This window comes from Rhinopithecus bieti, unplaced genomic scaffold (genome assembly GCF_001698545.2).
Source record: "Rhinopithecus bieti isolate Rb0 unplaced genomic scaffold, ASM169854v2 scaffold_14454, whole genome shotgun sequence".
NCBI classification, from domain to species: Eukaryota; Metazoa; Chordata; class Mammalia; order Primates; family Cercopithecidae; genus Rhinopithecus; species Rhinopithecus bieti.
The window spans coordinates 995,663-1,020,892 of record NW_016808228.1 but is presented as its reverse complement, the minus strand read 5'-3'; the positions used below and the strand labels follow the sequence as shown (position 1 = coordinate 1,020,892).

At 43.1% G+C, this 25,230-nt stretch overlaps 1 protein-coding gene across 2 annotated transcripts; it reads right to left on the bottom strand.

The window, feature by feature from the left end:
• Positions 1-189: 189 nt before the first annotated feature.
• TRIM4 (tripartite motif containing 4) lies at positions 190-23,931 on the bottom strand. 2 transcript variants are annotated; one of them, XM_017886169.1, is made up of 6 exons: positions 23,345-23,931; positions 13,967-14,062; positions 12,960-13,190; positions 7,346-7,368; positions 6,987-7,084; positions 190-1,475 (listed from the first exon to the last, which is right to left on the bottom strand). In XM_017886169.1, the coding sequence occupies exons 1-6, from the start codon at positions 23,735-23,737 to the stop codon at positions 892-894; spliced, it is 1,425 nt and encodes a 474-aa protein (XP_017741658.1). In that variant the 5' UTR covers positions 23,738-23,931; the 3' UTR covers positions 190-891. The 2 variants fall into 2 exon arrangements, with proteins under 2 accessions (XP_017741658.1, XP_017741659.1); XM_017886170.1 differs by lacking the exon at positions 190-1,475 and adding an exon at positions 3,467-4,234.
• Between the last annotated feature and the right edge of the window lie 1,299 nt (positions 23,932-25,230).

The window sequence follows — 25,230 nt, the reverse complement described above, 5'->3', positions numbered from 1 at the left end:
GCTCTATCGCCCGGACTGGAGTGCAGTGGCCGGATCTCCGCTCACTGCAAGCTCCGCCTCCCGGGTTTACGCCATTCTCCTGCCTCAGCCTCCCGAGTAGCTGGGACTACAGGCGCCTGCCACCTCGCCCGGCTAGTTTTGTATTTTAGTAGAGACGGGGTTTCACCATGTTAGCCCAGATGGTCTCGATCTCCTGACCTCGTGATCCGCCCGTCTCGGCCTCCCAAAGTGCTGGGATTACAGGCTTGAGCCACCGCGCCCGGCCCCCACAATTTTCTAAGACAGAAAAGTGAGGGAATCAGTAGTTACTGGAAAGAACAGGCAATGCCTGACTGGATAGAAAAAGATTCTATGCCTTTGTCAAATTTCACAAACATGACATAAGCCTATACTGTGGGATGTTCACACTATGTCCCTTTAGTGCCAGTTAGGGTACTTCAGGCTGCAAGTAACCAAATACAACCAAAATTGTCTTACACAATAAGGGCGTAATTATCTCATATAACAAGAAGCTCAGGATTAAGGAAATTTCAACAATTTCACAATGGCAACAAGAACTATGTTTCTTCTACCTTTCCACCATTCCTGTGTTCTGAGTTCCAATATGGCTGCTAACATCCATGTCTTCCCTGCACATCTCTTTAAAACCTATAAAAAGATTTCCCAAAAGCACCTTGGAAAATTTCCTGTCCCATCTCCATTGGCCAGAACCACCTCTCATGGGACTGCCTCTTGTGAAGCACACAAAGGGCAGATACCAAATGGTTCCATTAGGGAGACCCAGAAGATAGACGATCCAGGATAGAGACATGAAGGGCAGAAGAGGGCCCGGGGATGTGTGTCCCTGAGCTGGACTACAGGGAAGGAGTTTTGGTCAGGGGAAGAAAAGCCTCATTTCCTGTCAGTCACTGGTGGAATGACTAAAGATGCTAATGGACTCAACCAAAAAAATGGCCGGAGGCGTGAGACAGAAGAACAAGAAAAGGTGTGCAGGTGCACTCCGTCCACAGCGCTGTAGAAGGAGACATTCCCAGTCCCACGATCCAGGTAAACCCCCACTCGGTGGAGAGCTGGCTCTTGCTGTGTGGGAGTTCCAGGGAAGCCTGTCAAGGGCCAATAGCCAGCAGCACTCCAATAAATCGCCCAGATGCCCACATCTGGGGACATTGTTGAACGATCAGTAATTCCCATGACATCCTCCCGACACACCCCAACGGCAACCTCCAGACTATCTCTTCTCTCAACTTCCCAGTAATGTTTCCCTGAGGTGAAAACGTTTTTTCCCAGAACACAGGGTAAGTGCTGAAATCTCTCTACATAAGCAGTCTTCTGAGGATTTCTCCATCCAGCGAAGTAGTTCCATGCTGTAGAAAACACTGGCCAAGAACTGGCTGATGCTGCATTTTTCACGTATCTCCCTTCCTGGGAGAAGACGAGTTTGGGATGAGCTGTGTCTTCAGCTAGGTTTACAGCCACTGTGGGGAAAATGAGAGCTGAGATAAGTAGCGCAGCAGCTTATCATCAACCCTTCCCCAGAAATGCCCATCTCTTCCAGCATCAGTTTCATCTTGCTCCTCCTAACAAGCACTCATGACTCCTCACTGCTGCCCAGCTGATCCTCAGCCAGGCCTAGCAGGCCACAGCACGGCCTTTAGCAACCTGAAGTCCTCATTTCCCTTCTGCTCTAAACGACTAAGCCCTAGGCCGGGCACAGTGACTCATGCCTGTAATCCCAGCACTTTGGGAGGCTGAGGCGGGGAGATTCCTTGAGGTCACAAGTTTGAGATCAGCCTGGCCAACATGGCGAAACCCTGTCTCTATTGAAAATACCAAAAATAAAAAATAAAAAAATAACAACAACAAAAAACTGGCCCAGTGTGACGGTGGGCACCTGTAATCCCAGCTACTCGGGAGGTTGAGGCAGAAGACTCACTTGAACCCAGGAGGCGGAGGTTGCAGTGAGCTGAAATCATGCCACTGCACTCCAGCCTGGGTGACAGAGCAAGATTCTATCTTAAAAAAAAAAAAAAAGACTAACCTCTAGAAACTGGGGATCTAATTATTTCATGATCCAAGTTTTCACAATCAGCCTAAAATTTGGAGAGATATTAACAAATTCTCACATGTTGAACCAAACTAGAATCAAAGCTGCTGACTAGCTGGTTCTTTGGCCAGATACACACAGGTGTCACATAGGACAGAAAAACGAGGTCTCTTCAGGGGTTCTAGTTGTTTATGGGACATCTCTACAAATCTCCCCAATCATTCAAAACTGAGCTAATTATCTTTCTTACTCTCCCTTCTACACTCTCGGGACTAATCCACTTCACATGCAGACATCTTGCCTTCTACATTCTCTAAGGTGTCAGAGTCACCTCCACCTGAACATCATACTGTGAAATCTTTATTTGCGACTTTTTCCTCTAACCCTCAATAGCTAGTCAGTCACCAAGTCCTATCAATTCTACCTCTGAAATTTGTCACTCAGGTTCTTTTCCTCCCCTCCACTCCCATTGCCACTGCTTTTACTCCAATCTCCAGCATCACTCAATGTGTTAACAACGTCCTCCCCGGCCTCCCTGCCTCCAAATTCCCTTCCCTCTGACTCTCCATGTCTCTTGACTTTTTTTAAAAATCAGGAATGTATGCTAGAGTTTGACAAATGCTTTTCCTGCTTCAACTGACACAATCACATGGTTTTCCTTTTTTTTTTTTTAACTTTAATGATATAAATTACATCGATTTTCAAATATTAAACCAACCATGCTTTCCTGGGATAAATCTCATATATTGTGATTATTATACATTATCCTTTTTGTATACCAAAGGATATATAAATTCATTGTAATTAATACATATTATCCTTTTAATATATTGTTGGATTCAATTTGCTAAAATTTTCTTAGAATTTAGGTATCTATGTTCATGAGAGACATTGATCTATAATTATTTTCTCTTGTAACATCTTTGTCAGATTTTGGTATCACGGTAATACAGGCCTCACAGAAAGACTTGGGAAGTATTCCCTCTTCATCAATTTTCAGTAAGAGTTCTTGAAGAATTGGCATTCATTTCTTAAATATTTGGTGAAATGTTTTACCAAGAAAGCCATCTGGGGACCAGGCATGGTGGCTCACGCCTATAATCCCAACACTTTGGGAGGCTGAGGCAGTGGATTATGAGGTCAGGAGTTCAAGACCAGCCTGACCAACATGGTGAAGCCCCATCTCTACTAAAAAAAGAAAAAAAAAAATTAGCCAGGCATGATGGCATGCACCTGTAGTCCCAGCTACTCAGGAGGCTGAGGCAGGAGAATCACTTGAACCTGGGAGGTGGAGGTTGCAGTAAGCTGAGATTGTACCACTGCACCCCAGCCTGGGTGACAGAGCAAGACTGTCAAAAATAAAGAAAAAAGAAAGAAAGAAGGCGAGAGAGAGAAAGAAAAGAAAAAACGAACGCCATTTGGAAGGTTTCTAATAGCAATTTATTTCATAGAAACAAGATTATTCCAGTTATCTCTATCTTCATGAGTCAGCTTTTATAATTTGTGTCTTTTAAGGACTTCGTCCATTTCATCTGTTGTCAAGTTTATTGGCAAAAGTTGCTCCTAATATTCTATTATCTTTTTAATATCTGTAGAATCTGTAATGATGTCACATTTCTCGTTTCTGACATGAGTGTGTTTTCTTTTTTTCTGATCATTTTGATTAAAGGTATATCAATTTTACTGAAATTCTCAAAGGACCAGCTTTTGGTTTCATTGGTTTCTGTTGGCTTTCTGTATTTTACTGCAATGACTTCTGTTCTGATTTTTTATTATTTCCATTCTTCTGTTTACTTTGGGCTTTACTCGTTCCTCCTTCTCTAGTTGTCTTAAGGTGGAAGCTGAGGTCACTGATTTGAGAAGTTTCTTCTTTCCAATATAGCACTATACACTTTTTTTTAAGTACTGCTTTAGCTGCATCCCACAAATTCTGGTATGTGGTCTTTTCCTTTTCATTCCATTCAAACTACTTCCTAATTTGCCTTTTGATTTCTTCTTTAATTCAAGGGTTACTAAAAAGTCTATTATTTAGATTCTTGACAATTCGGGGGGGGTTCCAAGGATATTTTGATAGTGATTTCTATCAGTTCCATTGTGATCAGAGAACATACTCTGTATGAATTGAATCCTTTGAATTTGACACTTGCTTTACAGCCAGCTTAGTCTATCTTGGAAAATGTTTCACGTACACTGAAAAAAATATGTAGTACATATCTGTTGGGTAGACTGTTCTATAAATAATGGGATCAAGTTGATTCATAATGTTATTCAAGTCTACTATATCCCTGCTGATTTACTGCCTACTCTAAAAATTACTAAAAGAAGTTATTGAAAACTCCAAAAGTAATTGTGAATGTGTCTATTTCTCCTTGCAACTCTATTAGTTTTTGCTTAATATAGTTGAAGCACTGTGAAGTTCATAAATGTTTAGAACTTATATCCTCTTGACAAACTGACCCCTTTATCATTAGGATATAACATTCTTTATCTCTGGTAATATCCTTTGCTCAGAAATCTTTTACACTAATATACCCACTCCAGATCTATCAACATATCTTTTTCCATTCTTTTGCTTTAAACATATATGGTTCTTCATATTTAATGTGTTTCTTTTCCAGTATACAGTTGGGTCTTGCTTTTTTTTTTAGCCAATCCAACCAACTTCTGCCTTTTGATTAGAGCATTCAGACCATTTATAGTTAATGTGATTATTAGTATAAGACTTCTATTATTTTCCTGTTTTCTATTTGCCCTATACGCTCTTTTCTTTTTTCTGCCTTATTTTTTATTAATCGTTTTTTATAATTCCACTTTATTTCCTTTATTGATTAGCTACAATTCTCTTATTTTAGTGGTTTAAGGTTTATAGTATCATATGGCAGATGTGCCTGACAGCAATAACTCAAGCATACCCTGAGAATGACCCTATGGTCTAAGTAGAATGTGTGTTCAGACTTCCAAGCTAAGGAAAGTGGGAGTGGCCAACCCAGAGATCTGCTCCTTATCTAGGAAGGACATCTGAACATCTGAACCTCTGGCCCATTCTTGGAATGCAGGCTGTACAGAGGATCAAGGCCTTTGTTCCAGGTTAAATGGAGATTGTTAGTAGGAGGCTGCTAAGTGAAAATGCTATATAATCTGCATGCTTTTTACAAACAGTAGTAATTAATTTTCATGTCCAGCCCACTGCTCCTAGACCACCCAGCATATAAGTCCTCAATAAACCCTGTGTCTCATTCACTGGCTCCAGGTTTCTTCCACCTCTCAGACACAGTGCCATCCCTACTGAAATCAACAGAGGTCTAGCACAACAATTAGCCCAGCAGGAGGTCGGAGAAAATTCCACTTGAGTGCCAAGACAATGGGATCAGGGGAGGGGAAATCCATGGGATCAGGGGAGGGGAAATCCACAAGGGAAATCCTGGGCTGGCTGTCTATGTTATGGGGGGCCCGATAGCCACTATCCTTGATGGGTGGGGCCCACCAGGTGAGTATGGGGATATCCCCGAAATGCCAAAAGATCTGGAAGAACTGCTGCAGGGGGTAGATCCAACTAAGGGAAAGTCAAATGCCCAAGCTGTGGCAGCTGCAGTTGGCTGGCCACTCCTGACTGCTTAGAGCAGACCCCAAGGCTGACCTTGTGGCACAGGCAAGGGTTCACCAGTTACAAGATGAGCTGCAACTAGAGAGATACTAGCTCAGGCTGAAGTGCTGGAGAACTTATTGTCCCACCTGTGGGAACAGGATGACAAAATGGAGACACTGGTTTGTTGAGTAGCCTGTTTGAAGGGTCACTGACTGCCACATGGACTTAGAACTATCATGACTAAATTGTCCTGGGACCCTGAGTCCTGGGACCCCGTGGAGAGATCTAGTGGCAAGGAGGATGAGGACTGGGATGAGTCCATAGAGGTTCCCATCCTCTCAGCACGTCTGATGGTCACCACCAAGATAAAAGAAGACCAACCACACCCACAGCGGGTAGCTCTAGAAGACTTGCCTGCACCTGAAAGAAGGCAGAACAGGCCGGGCGCAGTGGCTCACTGCAACCTCCACCTCCCGGGTTCAAGCGATTCTCCTGGCTCAGCCTCCCGAGTAGCTGGGATTACAGGTACACACCACCATGCCCAGCTAATTTTTGTATTTTAGTAGAGACAGGGTTTCACCATGTTGGCCAGGCTGGTCTCCAACTCCTGACCTCAAATGATCCACCTGCCTTGACCTCCCAAAATGCTGGGATTACAGGCATGTACCACCATGCCTGGCCTACAACATGGTTCTTAATCTAACATGTGCACATGAGAACCGCCAGCACAGCCTCTAGAGCATGTACATGCCTTGGTGCGTCCCTGGAGATCCAATGGGTTTATTTTCAGTCTGTCTTACACTCTTCTTCTCAACCTCAACCTCTATCTTTCCTCAGAATACACCTTGTTCTTTAGCCTCACTGGATACCCACCCCTCCGTTTTCTCCACACCTTAGCTCATGCTGCTGCCTCTGCGTGAAACGGTCATCCCCATTTTCCACCTGCCAAACTCCTACTAATCCCTCAAATCTCAAAACTGTCACCTCTGCTGTGAAAACTTTCCCATCTCACCCCCAACAGAGCCCTTCCTCTGGACTTCTGTAACATTTTATTCCTCCTGCCAGCAAACACTGGCTCCTACTATATCACAGTGAGTGCCATGTGTCTGTCTCTCCAATGTGCTTATGAACTCATGAAGAACTGAACAGGTCTCTTTCTTTTTGTATCACTAGCACCTCATAACGGTGTGTTAAATAAATGTTTCTTGAATGAAGTGTATACCCACTTATTAACCACCTTTCCTGACACTCTATTAGCTGCATGCTGTTTCCTCTTTCCTCTTCAGACTTCTCTCTTTATTCTCTTACTTGAAAGATTTCTAAGGAGCCCCAAGTCCTCCTAGAAATTCTGCTCACCTTGGAACTGCTTTAGCATTTCCTTCATCAATGGTATCTGGCACACTGTCTTCACCTTTACAGCTTCAAGGGAATAATTCATATCCTGGATCTCACTCCTAAGAAGGTAGAGAAGACCGCTCTTAGGGGACAACTAGGGTAGCCAAGACCCCCACTCCCAGTCAAACGTTCTTAGCCCAAAGTTCAGATGGCTTTTGTTCCCATTCCTCCTCGCAGAAGCAATCGGGAGAATTTTTCCTCAGACCCCCTCTTAGGGTGTGCCCAGACTGACCTATGGAGCCTAGGCCTTGTTTCCCTTCTGCTCAGCCTGTATCTTTACCATGCCACCCAGGTCCCCATAAGAGAACAGGAGCACATACCTGGTCAACACTTCTTTTGGATTCTGTGAAAAGAAGGAAGACATAAGCAAGTTACGAACCTTCTCCTGGAGACCTGGGACACAACTGTGTGAGCAGGTATTTTCTGACAGCTGCTTTTGCTCATGTCACATATGATCTCCTGCTGCCAAAGCCAACGGATTGACAGAATCTGGTCCTTTCTTTCATGTGGCCCCTCTGCACTATTCGGCAATGCTGCCCGTGCCCCTACTCTTTCTCCTTTGGCGCCATGACATGAACTGGCTCCTGGCTTCCCGCCGGCCTCCCCAACTAGTCTCAATCACAGAGCCTGCTCCTTTGCCTGCCTTTTGGTAGGTCCTCAGCAGCTCCAGCTTTGAGCTTCTGCTCTTCTCCTTCCCATTGTTTTACAAGATGGCTTTTAAATTATAATCGCAAGGGATATTTTATCATGTCCAAGTCCAAAGAATGTTTTCTACAGGTGAATTTTACTAAACTTTATGGAACTGAAAATATCCCAAGTTGTAGCAGAAAAGAGAAAATAGAAGTTTTCCCAACTGATTTTCAGAGACTATTATAACCTTGTTCCTTAAGCCATGAAATGAAATAGTAGAAAAAAATATATATAGACCCATTTTACTTAAAGACACAGATGCAAAAAATCTAAGTAACATATCAGGTAACCAATGGCAACATGTACTTAAAAAATAGAGCTCCTCCAAAAACTTGTAACTCAGCCTAATCAAGAGAAAAACAGACCAATTCCAACAGGGGAGCATCCTACAAAATACCTGACCAGCACTCCTCAAAACTGTCAAGATCATCAAAAACCAGAAAAGTCTCAGCAAATGTCAGAGCCAAGAGGCACCTAAGGAGAGACAATGGCAACCAAATGTCATCTGGTATCCTAGGTGCGGTTCTGGAAAATAAAATGAACACTAGGTAAAAACTGAGGAAATGGAAATAACCTATGAACTCTAGTTAGTAAACTGTATCACTGGTTCATTAATTGTAACAAATGAACCATATTAACACTAGATGTTGACGATAGGGGAAACTGGGGGAAGGGGTATGTGGGAATTCTGTCCCATCTTCTTAACTTTTTTGTAAACCTAAATTGTTCATTTAAAAAAAAGAAAATGGTTAATTACCACATGAAAAGTGCTCAATCTCACTAGTTATCAGGAAAATAGCTTTATCTAGATGGGTGCAATGGCTCACGCCTGTAATCCCAGCACTTTGGGAGGCTGAGGTTGGGGGATCACTTGAGGTCAGGAGTTCAAGACCAGTCTGGCCAACAAGATGAAACCCCATCTCTACTAAAAATACAAAAATTAGACAGGCCTGATGGCGGGTGTCTGTTATCCCAGCTACTCGGGAGGCTGAGGCACAAGAAATGCTTGAACCTGGGGGGGAGGAAGTTGCAGTAAGCCAAGATGGTACCACTGCACTCCAGTCTGGGTTACAGAGCGAGCAAGACCCTGTCTAAGTGTGTTCAGCTTTAGTAGATGATTCCAAACCATTTTCAAACTGGTACAAAGTGATTGTTCCGGTTTACACTATTGTTACCAGTGTGTAAAGTTAGAGTTCCAGTTGCTCTGTATCCTCACCAATACTTAGATTTGTCAGTTCTTTAATTTTAGCCATCCTGAAAGGTGCAAAATGTCATCTTCTGCCCTCAGTCAGCACCCCTTCCCTCTTCCTAAAGGTATATGGATATATATGTGTGTGTGTGTGTGTGTGTGTGTGTGTGTGTGTGTGTGTGTGTATATATATATATATATATATATATATACACACACACACACACACACACACACACACATACACACACACACATATATATCCATATACCTTTAGGAAGAGGGAAGGGGTGCTGACTGAGGGCAGAAGATGACATTTTGCACCTTTCAGGATGGCTAAAATTAAAGAACTGACAAATCTAAGTATTGGTGAGGATACAGAGCAACTGGAACTCTAACTTTACACACTGGTAACAATAGTGTAAACCGGAACAATCACTTTGTACCAGTTTGAAAATGGTTTGGAATCATCTACTAAAGCTGAACACACATGTATGTCCTATGACCAGGAATTGTTCTCACAGGTATACAACTAACAGAAATGTATACAAATGTGCACCCAAAAAGATATGTTCTCACATATTCCTGTGTTTTAATAACAACAGAAACATAAATCATCCAAATTTTCCTCAAAAGAAAAATGAACAATATGCTTTGGTATATTAATAAAATGGAATACAACAGTACTATACAGCAGGCACTACTCACATTTTGGTCTGGATAAGTCTTTGCTGGGAGTTGAAGGCAGGCACGTCTTGTGCATTATAGAATGTTTGGCAGCATCCTATACACAAGAGATGCTGGTAGTAACCACCCTTGGGTAGTGACAACCAAAAATGTCTCTATATAATATCAGATTTTGCCCTCGGAGGGAGCAAAATCACCCTGATTCAAAACACTGGTGTAGAGCAATGAAGACAAATACCTACTGCATGGATTAATCTCACAAATGTAATGTGAGCAAAAGAAGCCAGTACAAAATAGAGCATCCTGAAACATACTCACTCAAAAATAAGCACAAGTGCCAGGCGTGGTGGCTCACGCATGCAATTCCAGCACTTTGCGAAGCCAAGGCAGGCAGATCACTCGAGGTCAGGAGTTCGAGACCAGTCTGGCCAACATGGCAAAACCCCGTCTCTACCAAAAATACAAAAATTAGCCAGGTGTGGTGGCACACGCCTGCAAATCCCAGCAGAATCGCTTGAACCCAGGAGGCAGAGGTTGCAGTGAGCCGAGATTGCTCCACTGCACTCTAGTCTCGGCAACACAGCAACACTCCATCTCAAAAAAAAAAAAAGGTAAAAAAAAACAAGAGTGTGAGAAGTCCAGACAGAGGCTACCCTTTGAGGAGAAGAGAAGTACCGACTGGGGACATGAGGAAGCTTCTAGAATGCTATGTATGTTCTATTTTTTTGACTTGGATAGTAGTTACATGAGTGGTCACTTTGTGATAATCTGTCAAGTTTATGATGTATACATTTTTCTCCACGGGTGTCATACTTTTTTTTTTTTTTTTTTTTTTTAAATAGAGGCAAGGTCTTGCTAAGGTGCCCAGGCTAGTGCAAACTCCTGAGCTCAAGATATCCTCCCACCTCAGCTTCCCAAAGTGCTGGGATTACAGGTGTGAGCCACTGCACCTGGCCTTAAAATGTGTTTTAATGTTTATTTTATTATGACAATAAATATAACAACTTGTCAAAATCTGTGGAATACAGAGCAATACTTAAAGGTAGGAGTATAACTTAAATAAATTTACCAGCAAACAAAAGGGTAAATATAAATGAGCCAAGCATTCCAACTCAAGAAGTTGAGAAAACAGCTAGAGAAGAAACCCAAGGACCAATTTAAAAAAAACATCCGGGGGCGGTGGATCACACCTGTAACCCTCCAACACTTTGGGAGATCAAGGCGGAAAAATTACTTGAGCCCACCAGCCCGAGGGTGCAGTGAGCTATGAGCACACCACTGCACTCCAGTCTGAGCAACAAAGCAAGACCCTGTCTCAAAACCTAAATAAAATAAATAAAAATAAACAATAAAGAGCAGATATTAATGGTTTCACTGCAGCATTATTTGTAGTGGTGATGGTGTTGGAGGAAACCCGGGTAGCCATTACTGGAGAAAGAAACAGGTAAAATGTGGAAGATGTACATTAGAAGTGGGTCATGGGGGGCTGGGCACGGTGGCTCAAGCCTGTAATCCCAGCACTTTGGGAGGCCGAGACGGGCGGATCACGAGGTCAGGAGATTGAGACCATCCTGGCTAACACCGTGAAACCCCGTCTCTACTAAAAAATACAAAAAACCAGCCGGGCGAGGTGGCGGGCGCCCGTAGTCCCAGCTACTCGGGAGGCTGAGGCAGGAGAATGGCGTGAACCCGGGAGGCAGAGCTTGCAGCGAGCTGAGATCCGGCCACTGCACTCCAGCCTAGGCGACAGAGCCAGACTCCGTCTCAAAAAAAAAAAAAAAAAGAAGTGGGTCATGGGGTAAAAGTGAAGGAAATCGATTTTTAAAATGGATGGATGGATAGAGAGATAAGTACAGTAAGTTCTCTCAGGCTCTGAGATTCTATGTTCCAGATTCATCTGTTTGTTTTGTTCTTTTGGTATGGAGTCTCGCTCTGTCGCCCAAGCTGGAGTGCAGAGGCACGATGTCAGCTCACTGCAATCTCTGTCTCCCAGGTTCAAGCGATTTTCCTACCTCAGCCTCCCAAGTCGCTGAGATTACAGGCATGTGCCACCCCCCACCCAGCTAATTTTCAGTAGAGAGGGGTTTCGCCATGTTGGCCAGTCTCGTCTCAAACTCCTGACCTCAGGTGATCCGCCCACCTCAACCTCCCAAAGTGTTGGGATTCCGGGCGTGAGCCACTGCACCCAGCCCCAGTTTCATCTTTTTTAATCGTTTCCCTAACTTTGCATTTCCGTTTGCTGATACAACTTTTTGTAAGCATTCTGCTGGCTCACATGTATCTTAGAGGTTTCAGATTCTAATTAGACGTTAAGCCTGTATTTTAAATGTGTTATTTCAGATATTCTTTTATGACACACATTCGGATATGTACTTGGAACTTCATCGCTTAAGCATGTTGTAAAACTTTTACATAATTCTTGGAAGTCATTATACTTAATATTAAATGTTAAGTTATATCTATCATATAAAACCTAGCTAGCAATTTCTTATTGATAATAACTAGAGGGTGGGTCCAGGTTTCTGAATTCCTTAAGAGTAGAAGAGAATGTTGTCTCTTCCTTATGAAAAAAAAAATAGCAATGGTAGACAGAAAATGTTCTTGAGAACACCTTTTAGAGATCCTTTCATCTTCATTCACATGAAATGAAGGAGAGAGAGGTTCTGAGGCATCCAAGACCGAGCATGAATTATTTCAGCAAAAAGAAAAAACAAAGACAGTCACAAATGTAGGAGCCTAGCCAAAAACTGAAAGAAGCTATAAGGACACTTTATCTACAGAGGATATAAAGGTAAAGATTAACTCAAAGGAGGGGCTTTTGATAACAAACTGGCCTAAAGACCCAGACTTAAGTGCTGAGTTAGAACTATAATCTTTTAAAGGTTGCTAGACATTGGAAATTGTTTAAATGAAAGTACCACTCAAAATATGGGGATAAGAACAAAGTTTTATCAAGCTGTGATTGTAATGATTAAAAACAAGCGAGAAACATAAGTGTCTCTTCATTGTTGATACGATTATGTCCTTGGGAGTTTTATGCTTGCTTTGTTTTATTGTTTAAATAATTATAAATGTACACATAAGATGAATGAAAAAGTCTTACACGTACTAAGTCTCACATCCTAGATGAACTGTGCAGACCATGTGAATCAACTTATCTCGTATGACCTGAGCTCAGCCTACCTAAATTTCACATTAATTTCCTTTGAATGTTGAATCTTTGGCTTTTTAGTTGTGTGACAGCACAGAACTAGCAAGAGATAAGACATGTCTATGAAACCCACTCACCAGGAAGGATATTCAGCTCTAAAGACAAAAGGGAGTTCAGTTAGTGAAGACGAGATCATCCCCGCCCGTAACCGTCTCACCTGAAGCAGCTCCAGGGTGGGGGCCTGGCTCTTCTCCCCCACCTCTAAGATGAGCTTCTTCAATGAAGCGATCATTTGATTGAGTTTTAATGTGTTCTCATTCAGCTTCTTCTTTGACTCTTCTTCTTCTTTGTTCAGTCTCTGAAGAAACAGGTCCTCTTCTTCAACCAGGAAGTTGTGCAGCTTTGAAAACTCTGTGCTGATTCTCATTCGCTGACTCTTTATCTTATCCTAAGGCCACATGAGATTTGTTCACTCTTTTTTCCTGCCTGACCCCAGCTACTAAATTCCTTACACAATTCCCCAGTAATCCACAGTCAATCCTAAGCAACCCCTCTTGAAAAGCTCCTGCCCACTCCCCTAAAATTTCCATTACTCCTTTATTTATACCTACTTGATAGCTCTATACTAGTCACTATAGTATTCATTCATTCTTCCTAACATTTCAGTCTCTACTACTGACAAGTTTTAAACTAAAACAAACTTGCACATCTACTACTTAGTTTAGCCCTCAGAACACTCATTGAGTTTTGTTAAATCTTTAGGAGTATGAGTGTGTGTGTGTGTGTGTGTGCACATGCGTACCTCCCAACTACAATTAGCTTCCCCGAAAGCAAAGTCCATTCATCTGCTTCCTTCCACAATGCCATGGGCCCAAACCAACTCCAACCTAGAGAGTATATTTAGGAAAAAGTAGGAAGGAGAGGGGTGCTATCTTAAAGTAGAGAGATGGGGATGAAGTATGTGGAACTCATATCACCAAAAGCCACTAGCAGCAGGGACAGGTACTTCCTCTCCTATCCCTGTATCTATAAGGGGCCTGACAACTGAACTGACACCCAGAAAGTTCTTCTTTCAGTCACGATATGGAGGAAACAGGGCTTCTGAGGCATCCAAGACCTATGTGAACTGCATAACCCCATGACCAAAAGGACCTCAGGAGCAAAAAATGTCCCAGACCAAAAGGACCTCAGGAGCAAGAAATATCCAACCACTTCTGCTATTACCTTCCACTGTGTAGCATTCTTCACTTCTACATCCTGTAAATGCATGACTTTCTTCATTTTGGACACGAGATTACGCTGAGACTTAAGAAGCTTCTCCTGCCAGCAGAAACACACACGGGTAAGAAAACATCTCTTCAACCACCATCTTCTTCTTTTTTCTTTTTCTTTTTTTTTTTGAGACAAAGTCTCACTTTGTCACCCAAGTTGGACTGTAGTGACCTGATCATGGCTTATTGCAGCCTCAGCCTCCCGAGCTCAAGTGATCCACCCACCTCAGCCTCCCAAGTAGCTGGGACTACAGGCATGTTCCATCAGGTCCAACTAATTTTTTTATGTTATGTAGAGACAAAGTCTCCCTATGTTGCCCAGGCTGGTCTCGAACTCCTGGGCTCAACAGATCCTCCCACCTCAGCCTCCCAAAGTGCTGGGATTACAGGCATGAGCCACCATGCCTGGCAACTTCATTTTTTAAGAGCTAAAAGTCACCTAATCAAAACAGAGAATGAGATTGAGAAAATACTGAAGACGGTCACAGGCCTATGATAAGAATTACTCCGGTCTGAAATCATCACAACACTATATTGAGTTTTCCTAGTAAGTTGGTAAGCTGGCAAAAACTAAAAACTGTTAGATTAGCAAATATCTACTACTGGCAGGGGGAAGGCCTCTGGTACCACAGGAGATCAAAAAGGTACCATTTTTTGATAGACAACTGGCAGGATTTAACAAAATTTTAAATGTGTATAATGCTACTTCTAATAATCTATGCAACACAACACTAGCAAAAATAACCAATATGTAAAGAAATGGTCACTATAGCATTATTCATTATCCACTAATTAGGAATTATTAAATTATGCTATATTGATACTTTGCATCAATTTCAGGTAGCTGTCTACATATTGACATGAAATACACAGTAAGTTGAAAGCAAGCCGTAAGACAATATGTATCGTATAATTCTGTTTTGAAAAGAATGTGTGTATGCGCATACGTGTTTATCTATGTGTGTGTATTTGTATGTGAAGGCAAGGGAAATCTGGAAGGATTTATACCCAAGTATTAACATTGGTGATTTCCGAGGAAAAAGAATCGCTTACAAATTTGGAGGTGGGGTACTAGAAATTTCATACATTTTTGCTTTAATTTCTACAAGTGGCATATGCCATTTTGTAATTCAAAACCCAAGTAAGTTATTAAAAAATAAAGCAAGTCAATCAACACTGACAAATTGGGCTGAGGGGCAGCATCCAATCATAGCAGAATGCCAGCTGCGAGTGCAGAGATGGAAGCAGAAAGGTTAGAGAAACCCACAAGAGAAAAACCCACAGGAACTGATGACCAAATGGCTGCAGGAGGAAAAGGTCCAGATTTAGCCCCTCGGTTCTGGTTTAAGTAACTGGATGGACTGTACGTTATTTATCAAATTAGAAAATATAGGAAGATCAGCAGTGTGTAAATGGGAGGAAGGAAAATAAATTTCACCTAAATAAATCGAGTCTGAGATGCCTATGGGACATCCAAGTGGTATGTTAGCAATTAGAGTTGGGAAGGAGATGTATGCTGCAGAAGCAGATTTCGGGATTAAAGCCCAGGTGGCAGTCAGAGCCTCAAGTGAGCGCAAAATCAGCCAGTAAGATTCTACAGAGTAAGAGGATCAAGGCTAGAACTGGCAACAACTACATTTAAGCAGTATGCAGAGAATAAAAATCCTGCAAAGAAGCTAAGGTGAGCAGTTGGTGAAAAACCAAGAGAGAATGGTTTCTCCTATGCCGAAGGAAGAGATCATTTAAACTACAAAACTAGGGAATAGTGTCAAATGCTGGAGGGTGGCCTGGGACAACTTTCTGTAAGTCTGAATATATGTTAAAATAAAATTTAAAAAGTGTAAATAAAACTAAAAGAAAAAACAAGAAATGACAAGAACTAAAAAATAACCTGCACAACTTTTTAAACTGTTCCCTAGAAAACTATTACTAATAGGTATAACTTTTCATCCAATCATTTACAAGGGACAATGGTTAAAATCAAGTTAAATAACTGACAAGGCTGATAACATCAAAGTTGGCAAGGATATGGAGCAACTGGAACTCTTACACAACATCAGTAGGCGAATGAAATGCTACCACCATTTTGGAAAACGGTTTGGCGTAAAACTAAACCTACATTAATCCTAGGGTACAGCAATTCTACTCCTAGACCCAGAAAAAAGGAAAACATGTACCCATAAATAGACCTGTACAAGAATATTCACTGCAAATATTCATTGCAGCTTTATTCACAATAGCTAGAAGCTGGACACAGCCCAGGTATTCACTGATAGGAAGGTGGATAAATAATAGCAAAAATCGCAATTGCATTTGCACCAACCTATACAAAATGGATGAATCTCAAAATCAACATGCTGAGCAAAAGGATCCTACACAAGAATACAGACAATGGAATTCCATTTATATGAAGTTCTGGAACAGGCAAAACCTAATTTGTGTTTGAAAAAAAAATCAGAACGGTGGTTGCCCTGGTAGGGGAAAGGGGAAGAGAATAACTGGGAAAGGGCATGAAGGAATTCTCTGGATGGTAATATCCTTTATCTTGAGAAGGGCATTTGTCAAAACTCAGCAAATGTACAACTAACATTTGTGTTTTTCATTGTATTAAATTTTACCTCAAAAAATACCATAGACCAGGCGCAGTGGCTCACCCCAGCATTTTGGGAGGCCGAGGCAGGTGCATCGCTTGAGGCCAAGAGTTCGAGATCAGCCTGGCCAACATGGTGAAACCCTGTCTCTACTAAAATACAAAAGAAATAGCCAGGTATGGTGGCACAAGCCTGTAATCCAGCTACTTGGGAGGCTGAGGCATGAGAATCACTTGAACCCAGAGGCAAAGGCTGCAGTGAGCCGAGATCATACCACTGCACTCCAGCCTGGATAACAGAATGAGATTCTACATATTAAAAAACAAAACAAAAAAAAAAAAAAACATAAACAAATGTTAAATCTGATTAATGATATACATGCTAAAGTATTTTGTTTGCAATTGAATTTTAAAAGCATCAAAACGAGATAAGAATTGATGTATGCAGAGAGATACAGAAAAAAGGACAGCAGTGTGATAAAAGAGTCAAATGTTAATGGTAGAATATAGATGTGGGTACACTGGTGTTATTACAAAATTCTTCCAACTTTGATGTATGCTTGAAATTTTCATGGTAAAATGAAATAGGAAAACAAAAAATTAAATTATAAAAGGGATTTACACAGTTCTGCTAAATGGCACAATACCATCTGTGCTATTTTGTTTCTACCATGATGTTTCTTAACATTATATAATCCATTTACTCTCTAGTGGTTAGCTTTAATAGGCATATAACCCTGCTACTCTCTCATATAATTTCACTTCTTTATTCAATTATAACTGCCACTTTGTGGTCACTGTCAAATTTGATGTATATGAGGTTTGTAATGAGATATATATTAGCTCCTTCAAATAGGACCAAGCTTTTTTGAAAGTTTTCACTTTTGCTTGATAATGAAAAAATAATAATCTACTAAAGAGAGATTTTCTATGTCTTAAAAAGACTTAACAAGTCAGTATGCATGAATTCTCTCATACGAGAGAGTTAACTTGACAACCTTGGGGGAAATTACAAAGCACCTTCCCTGCAACAACAGAAACTGCCAGGAGGTGGCAGGAGTGCACCACCAAGCATTTCAATCTGGGTTAGAAATACCAGAAATTTTAAAAATCACTTTCTCAGCCAGGCGCGGTGGCTCACGCCTGGAATCCCAGCACTTTGGGAGGCCAAGGTGGGCAGATCACGAGGTCAGGAGTTCCAGAGCAGCCTGACCAACATGGTGAAACCCCATCTCTATTAAAAATACAAAAAAAAAAAATTAGCCGGGCATGGTGGCGCACACCTGTAATCTCAGCTACTCAGGAAGCTGAGGCAGGAAAATCGCTTGAATCCAGGAGGTGGAGGTTGCAATGAGCCGAGATTGCGCCACTGCACTCCAGCCTGGGCAACAGAGTGAGACTCCATCATAAATAAATAAATAAATCAATAAATAAATAAATAAGTAAATAAATATAGTAATTTTTAAAAAACCATTTTCTTCATTTAGCACCAGAAAATTCTACCTATATGAAAACACACGTATAATAAAAGAGCATACTTTTATAGAACGAAGACATTTACTGACTTGTGATCATGTAGCTCAAACAACATTAAACTTCCAAGGATCTCACTTTCACTCTAGACCTTCAAACCAGCTGTACGTCTGTGAGCAAGTCAGCCTCACCTATTTCCTGGATCAAAGCTTCCTTACCTATGAAATGAAGACAACTGGACTAAATGTCTCTTAAATACCATCCCAGCTCCTGAGTTGTATGAATTTCAGTCACTGTAACTTTTGCAATCGATCCAAGCTGGTAGGTCTACCTCGGAAATACACCTCAACTCTACCTACGTGCCAACCCCACTGCCATCACTAGCTTAGGTCACCATCATCTTTTGTCTGAACTACAATAACCTCCCGACTGCACTCCCTACTTACAGTCATGTCCTTCTCTCATACAATATGCACAAGGCAGCCGCAGTGACACCATTATAGCTCACTGCAGCCTCAAACTCCTGAGTGCAAGCGATCCTCTAGCCTCGGCCTCCCGAGTAGCTGGGACTAACAGATGTGCATCACCACATCCAGCTAATTTTTGTATTTTTTGTAGAGATGGGATCTCACAGTTGCCTAGGCTGGTCTTGAACTCCCAGACTCTCCTGCCTCTGCCTCCCAAAGTGCTGGGATTACAGGCATGAGCCACTACACCTGGCCTTGGAATAACTTTTCTAAAAACTAATCAGATATTGTCACTCTCCTGCTCAAGATTCTTCACTGGCTTTCCTCTTCACCAAGAAAATTTGAACACTTCATTGTGGCCCAACATAAGCTGACCACTGCCTACATCTCGTGTCACATCTCATGCCACCTTTTCCCTTGCTCCTGGTCCTCCAGGTGCAAAGACCTTCTTCCTGTCCCATAAACATATCCAGCTCTCCCTAGCCTCAGGGCCTCTTCCCACAGTTCCTCAGATGGCAGACTCCGCATCCAGCAAGTTTCAGCTGCAATGTCACCTCCTAAGAGAAGACTGCTCACCCGATTGAAATCCTCTGGCATAGCACTTCCTTTCTGTTTTTTGTTTTGTTCTGTTTTTTGGTTTTTTTTGAGACGGAGTCTTGCTCTGTTACCCAGGCTGAAGTGCAGTGACATGATCTCGGCTCACTGCAACCTCCGCCTCCTGGATTCAAGCAATTCTCCTGCCTCAGCCTCCCGACTAGCTGGGATTACAGGCAACCACCGCCGCACCTAGCTGATTTTTGTATTTTTAGTAAAGACAGGGCTTCACCATGTTGGCCAGGCTGGTCTCAAACTCCTGACCTCAAGTGATCCTCGCACCTCAGCCTCCCAAAGTGCTGGGATTACAGGCGTGAGCCACCGTGCCTGGTCTGGGATAGCACTCTTTTTCTTTCCCAGTAGGCCATCACCATCTGTGATTATTTCATTTATTTGTCTGCCTGTCGTCTACCTCCCACCCTCAGCCCAACTGGACTGTGAGCTCCATGGAAAGCCTTTACCTGTCTTGTTTACCACTGGATTCCCAGCGCTGCCTCTGGTGCAGTGCCACAGCATCTGACACAAAACCAGTGCTCAAGAAACATCTTAAATTAATTAACAGAATGGAGGGATTAGCTCCTAGAGTCAGGCATGAAGGAAAAGAGAGCTGCACTTAGAGGCCTTTTCCATGCAAACCATTTGCATCCAGAGATTTATGAAGCTATTTCTCTTTCTCTTTTTCTCCCCTCACCAAAACGGGTACAGGATGGGGATATTTTCCATGAATTTAGGGAACTTCCAGCTGTCCAACTTTTAAAACATAGTCCATCCATCTGAGTATACGCTGAGAATGGGATGCTTGGAAATAGGGCAGCTTCACCCAGGGGCAGTGTATGTCTTTCTAACTAACTTGGGGTGGGGATGGAATGAAAGGTGGTTGAATAGGGCAGTGACTAAGCAGAGGACGATAGAGAGATGGGCGGGTATCAGGGAATTCTGCCCAGTGACCTGGCTCCTGAACACCTACCCAGTCAATCTTGTGACATTCAGCCCATCCCAGTGTAACCCTTAACCATCCACTCCTGTCCTGCTGGGCCTTGTACTTAATCCTGAAATCCCATCTCTTCTAAGAAGTCTTCTCAGATTAGTTGTGGCAGAGTGAAAAGTGTAAAGGATTAGGGGTTAGTGGACCTCAGTTCAAGCGTAGCCACTTCCTAGCTCTGTGACCTTAGGGGCATGTAACCTCACATCTCTGTGGCATAGTTGCCTCATTTTCAAAAAGGGGATAACAGAATCCACCTAATAGGATGTCTATGAGGATTAAAGAATTACAATATGAAAAATGCTTAGAACTGTGGGTGGTACATAAGAAGTAATGAACAACTGATAGCTATTATTGCTGAAGATGGAAGATTTAAGGGCTATGTTCCCCTTTCATACCCATACACTTATATTTCCCTCGGCCCCCACCCACAAGTGTATTTTTCCTTCCATTTATCTGATGGGTCCTCTCCACGTCTTTTGCTGGCTACTAACCATTGGTGTTTCCCAAGCTTCTCTTTGTGCCTTTTTTTTTACCCTCTATGTGGTCCCCCTAGGAGAATCTCATCTTCTTACTTCTTCCATGACTTCAAGAATAGGCTGAGGATTCTAAAATATTATCTCTAGCCTCCAAGGCACCCCACCTCCTGTCCCTCTTCCTTGGACTTCCTGTCACAGTTATTTCACACTCAGTACATTCCACAATGAGCATGGGATCTTCTGTCCTAAGACTATGCTTCCTCCTGTGTACCTTACCTCGGTTAACCTGACAGTCATCTACCTGCCATCTGAAGCAGAAATCTGGACTACCATCCAAGACTCCTCTCTCTCTCTCTCACCTACCAAGTCTAACTGATCACCAAGTCATTCAATTCCAGCTCATAATTACCCCATCCCTCCCTCTCCATCATCCCTGCCCTGAACTAATTCAGGTCCTTATTACCTCCTGCTTAAAATGGTACAACAGCAGCCTAATTAGTCTTCGTGGATGTCAAAGTTATCTGACTAAAACAAAAAACTGATCATATCATTCCCTGCCTTAAAACCCTTTAATAACTCCCCATTGCCTGAAAGAGAAAGTTCAATCTTTTTACTATGGCAAACAAGATCCTTCGTGATAAGGCCCTGCCTTTTTCTTCAAGCTCGTGGCCCACCATCCTCCCTCCCATGCTCCATGCTCCAGAAGTACTGAGCAACCTCCAGTCCTCTCACACATCACATGCTATTCCACTCCACCACATTTGGAATATGCTGTTTCTTTGGCCTGAAATACCCTCTCTCCTACCTCTACTCATCCTTCAAGAGCTAACACATTTAACTCCTCAATGGAGCCTTTCCTCACTCCTCAGTGATCACTCTGACCTCAGACCTTCTGTACACTTGGTAAATACTTCAGCAACTCTCACACACACTGAAATTAACGTTCTACACGCTTAAGTTCCTTATAAGGCCCATGTCTTTCTCGTTCATTTATGTCCAGATTCTAAAACAATGTTTGGCAAACAGTAAGCATCAATAAAGGTCACTGAGTAAAGGAATGAAAGTACACTTTCTAGTCCAGCTTTGCATGTTTCCTGTTCATAATCAGCTGGTACAACTGTACAGTATTTTACAGTTTCCAAACATTTTCACTGTGTCATTAAATTCATGTGTTTGGCCAGGCAAGGTGGCTCACGCCTATAATCCCAGCACTTCGGGAGGCCAAGGTGGGTGGATCACCTGAGGTCAGGAGTTTGAGACCAGCCTGACCAACGTAGTGAAACCCCATCTTTACTAAAAATACAAAATTAGCCGGGCATGGTGGCGGGTGCCTGTAATCCCAGCTACTCGGGAGGCTGAGGCAGGAGAATCACTTGAACCTGGGAGGCGGAGGCTGCAGTGAGTTGAGATCACACCACTGCACTCCAGCCTGGGTAACAAGAGCGAAACTCCATCTCAAAAACAATAATAATAAAATAAATAAATAAATTCGTGTGTTCATGTACTTACTGCATTATCAATTCTGCTGGAGACCACTGGAGCTACACCATCAGTAATGGGAGGGGGTGGGGCTACTCTGGAAAGGATGATCAGGGAAGGTCTTCGAGCTAAAAGCTAAAAGGATCTAAAGGATAGATGTGGGTAGAGAAAGAGAACAGACTTGAAACAAAAGCAAGAAAGCCAGTATGGCTGAAGCAGAGTAAGGTAAAGTGAAGCTTTTCAACTGAAGCTTCTTAACCCATGAGATAGATAGGACAGATAATTCCCAAATTCAAATGTTACATGATTTTCCCAACTGATGAAGGAAGCTAGTAACAAAACCCAGCCTCATCATTACAAGCCAGGCGTTTCCCAAATCATCAGTTGTCTATGACATTTACAGACAGAGACAGGCACTGTCCAATGCAGTATCCATTTAGCCATACAAGCACCTGAAACGTGGATATTCCAAACTGCTACGTGTTGTAAACGTAAAATACACACCAATTTCAGGCCTATTATGAAAAAGGAGTATAAAATATCTCATTGAGGCCGGGCGCAGTGGCTTACACCTATAATCCCAGCACTATGGGAGGCCAAGCCGGGCGGATCACTTGAGGTCAGGAGTTCGAGACTAGCCTGGCCAACATGGTGAAACCCCTCTCTACTAAAAAACAAAAATTAACCGGGTGAGGTGGCGTGTGCCTGTAATCCCAGCTACTCGGGAGGCTGAGACAGGAGAATTGCTTGAACCCTGGAGGCGGATGTGGCAATGAGCCAAGATCAGGCCACTGTGCTCCAGCGTGGGCAACAAAGCGAGACTCCGTCTCCGGGGGGAAAAAAAACTCATTGATAATTTTCATCTCAACTTTGAATATTTGGGGTAATCAGATTAAATAAAATACATTATTAAATTTAACGTCACCTCGTTTCATCTTACTAGAAAGATCTTAAATTACTTATGTGGTTTCTATTGGACAGCAGCGGCACACACCCTCTCAGTACGTTTTTCTTTATTAGGAGCTCCCCAAGGGCCTGTTTCTTGAAAATTCTGCACAATAATTGCTGAGGCTTGTACCTCCCCTCCTCTCATTCCAGTTTTAACCTCAGCTCTGAAATTCGTGTTGCTTAACTTCTTTGAGTTTCAGGGGCTTTTCATGCTTCCAGTAGGAATGACGGCCACTTCGTGGCTCTTTTAGGAGAATTAAGTAAACTTTATCGGGCAATACTGGCAGCCCCGTCATAGTCACAGAGACAGCCAGCTCACCCGGTAGCTCTCGAAGGCCTCGTCGATGGGTGCCATGGCGTGGGTCTGGTGCTCCTGGGACTCCCTGCATACCAGGCACACGGGCCGCTGGTCTTCCTCGCAGAAGAGCCGCAGCGGCTCCCAGTGGCGGCTGCAAAGGCCCGGGGGCACGGGGCCCAGGCGCCGGCGCCGCGTCTTCTCCGTCAGCCTGGCCAGGGCCCAGTTGGGTCGCAGCGCGGCGGGCGCCGATGGGTGCCGGCATTCGGGGCAGGGGAACGGGCCGCCGCCCGGCGCCCAGCTGCGGTGCAGGCACCCGCGGCAAAAGTTGTGGCCGCACTCGATGGACACCGGATCCTGGAAATACTCCAGGCAGATGGGGCAGGTCAACTCCTCCTGGAGGTCCTCAGCTTCCATGCTGCTTCCCTGCCGCGGAGCCGGAGTCCGACGTGAGGCGCGGGAGAGGCCAGAAAGCTGCGAGCGGCCGCAGGAAGACCAGACGACTTCCGAACCGCCGCCACCGCCTCACGTAAAAGGGGATTGCGCAGTGTCTCTTCCGGGCTTCAGGACCCAAAAGAAACCCTCGCACATTGCCCGGCCTGAGCGCGCAAGACCGGAAGCTGCTGGGTATCCGCGCCGGAAGCGCGCGAGGGTTGGCCCAGGCCTAGGCGCGCGGCAGGACGGAACCGTTGAGCGGCTCCTCCAAACAGCTATAGAGACCCAGAAATGCCCGTGGAAGGCTAGAGAGGACTTGGCAAGGCATTAGGGCTGGACGTTGTGACCCCTGGTGGAGCCAACCGGGGAGGTGCCTCTAATCTTGGCCTTTCTTTCCAAGTTTGAGCGTTCAGGTCTGTGTTTGTCTGCTAGTTAGACCGATTTAACTTCTAGAGTCCCAGGAGTTCTGGGCGAGCTGCAGCCTAGGGGCCTGGAATGCCAGGAAGACTTGAAGGATCTGTGTTGGTAAGCCTGCAGTTTGGCTAACGTGAGGATGATTTGGATTGAGAGATGCAGATATATTGCCTTTTTGGTATCCTATTTGAAAAGTAGCAACCATTTTGCTATCCCAAAGAACATCCATGGAGGCTTTCAACAAATAGTATGCTTGCCTGTTTCAGGGAATTATCTATATTCCTTAAGTGGATTTTTGATCTTGTGTTTCTGAGGTGCCTTGCTTTTTTTTCTTCCCACTTTTTTCCTTTTCTTGTGAATGATATTTGTTTAAAAAAAAAAAAAAAAAAACTCTGCACTGACAAATTTAATAGAAGTTATTTACACAAAGAACAATTCATGAATTGGGCAGCTCTCAGAACCAAAAGAGGTTCAGAGTGCTCTGCCCAGCAGTATGAGCTGCTAGCTTTTGTAGGAAGCAAAGTAGAGAAATCACCTGATTAGCTAACATTTAGGTGTCTGCCTTATTTGGCAATGATACGATGAGGCATTTGCCTTATTGGGGCATGGTCTGATCAGTTGGCTGTCTGTTATTGGCTGAAGGTCGGCCGTGATTGGCTGAAACACAGCTATTTGCTATAAAAAATATAGTAAGTTAGACTTCAGTTCGTTTACATACTAAGTCAGGTTGTATTTTGTTATATAAGAACTCAAGTACCAAAACAGCCTCAGGCTAATGGGCTTTTGCTTATTTAATAGATTTTTCATTCTTCTTATGTCCCAATATCAAATACTGCCTTTTCCATAATAATTTTTCTCAGTAGTATGATTAAATGATTAGAAAAAGGGGTTCTTGAGATATCTGTTTTGGGGTTATTGCTAAAAGTTCCACTGAATATTTCTAAAACATTTAAATTAGACAACTAATGAATGATTTTCTTTGTAAATTGGAATACTCTATGGAGAAGGAATCTGGTTCTTTAATAGGGACCAAGCAGGAAGGAATGCTCTTAACAGTTACT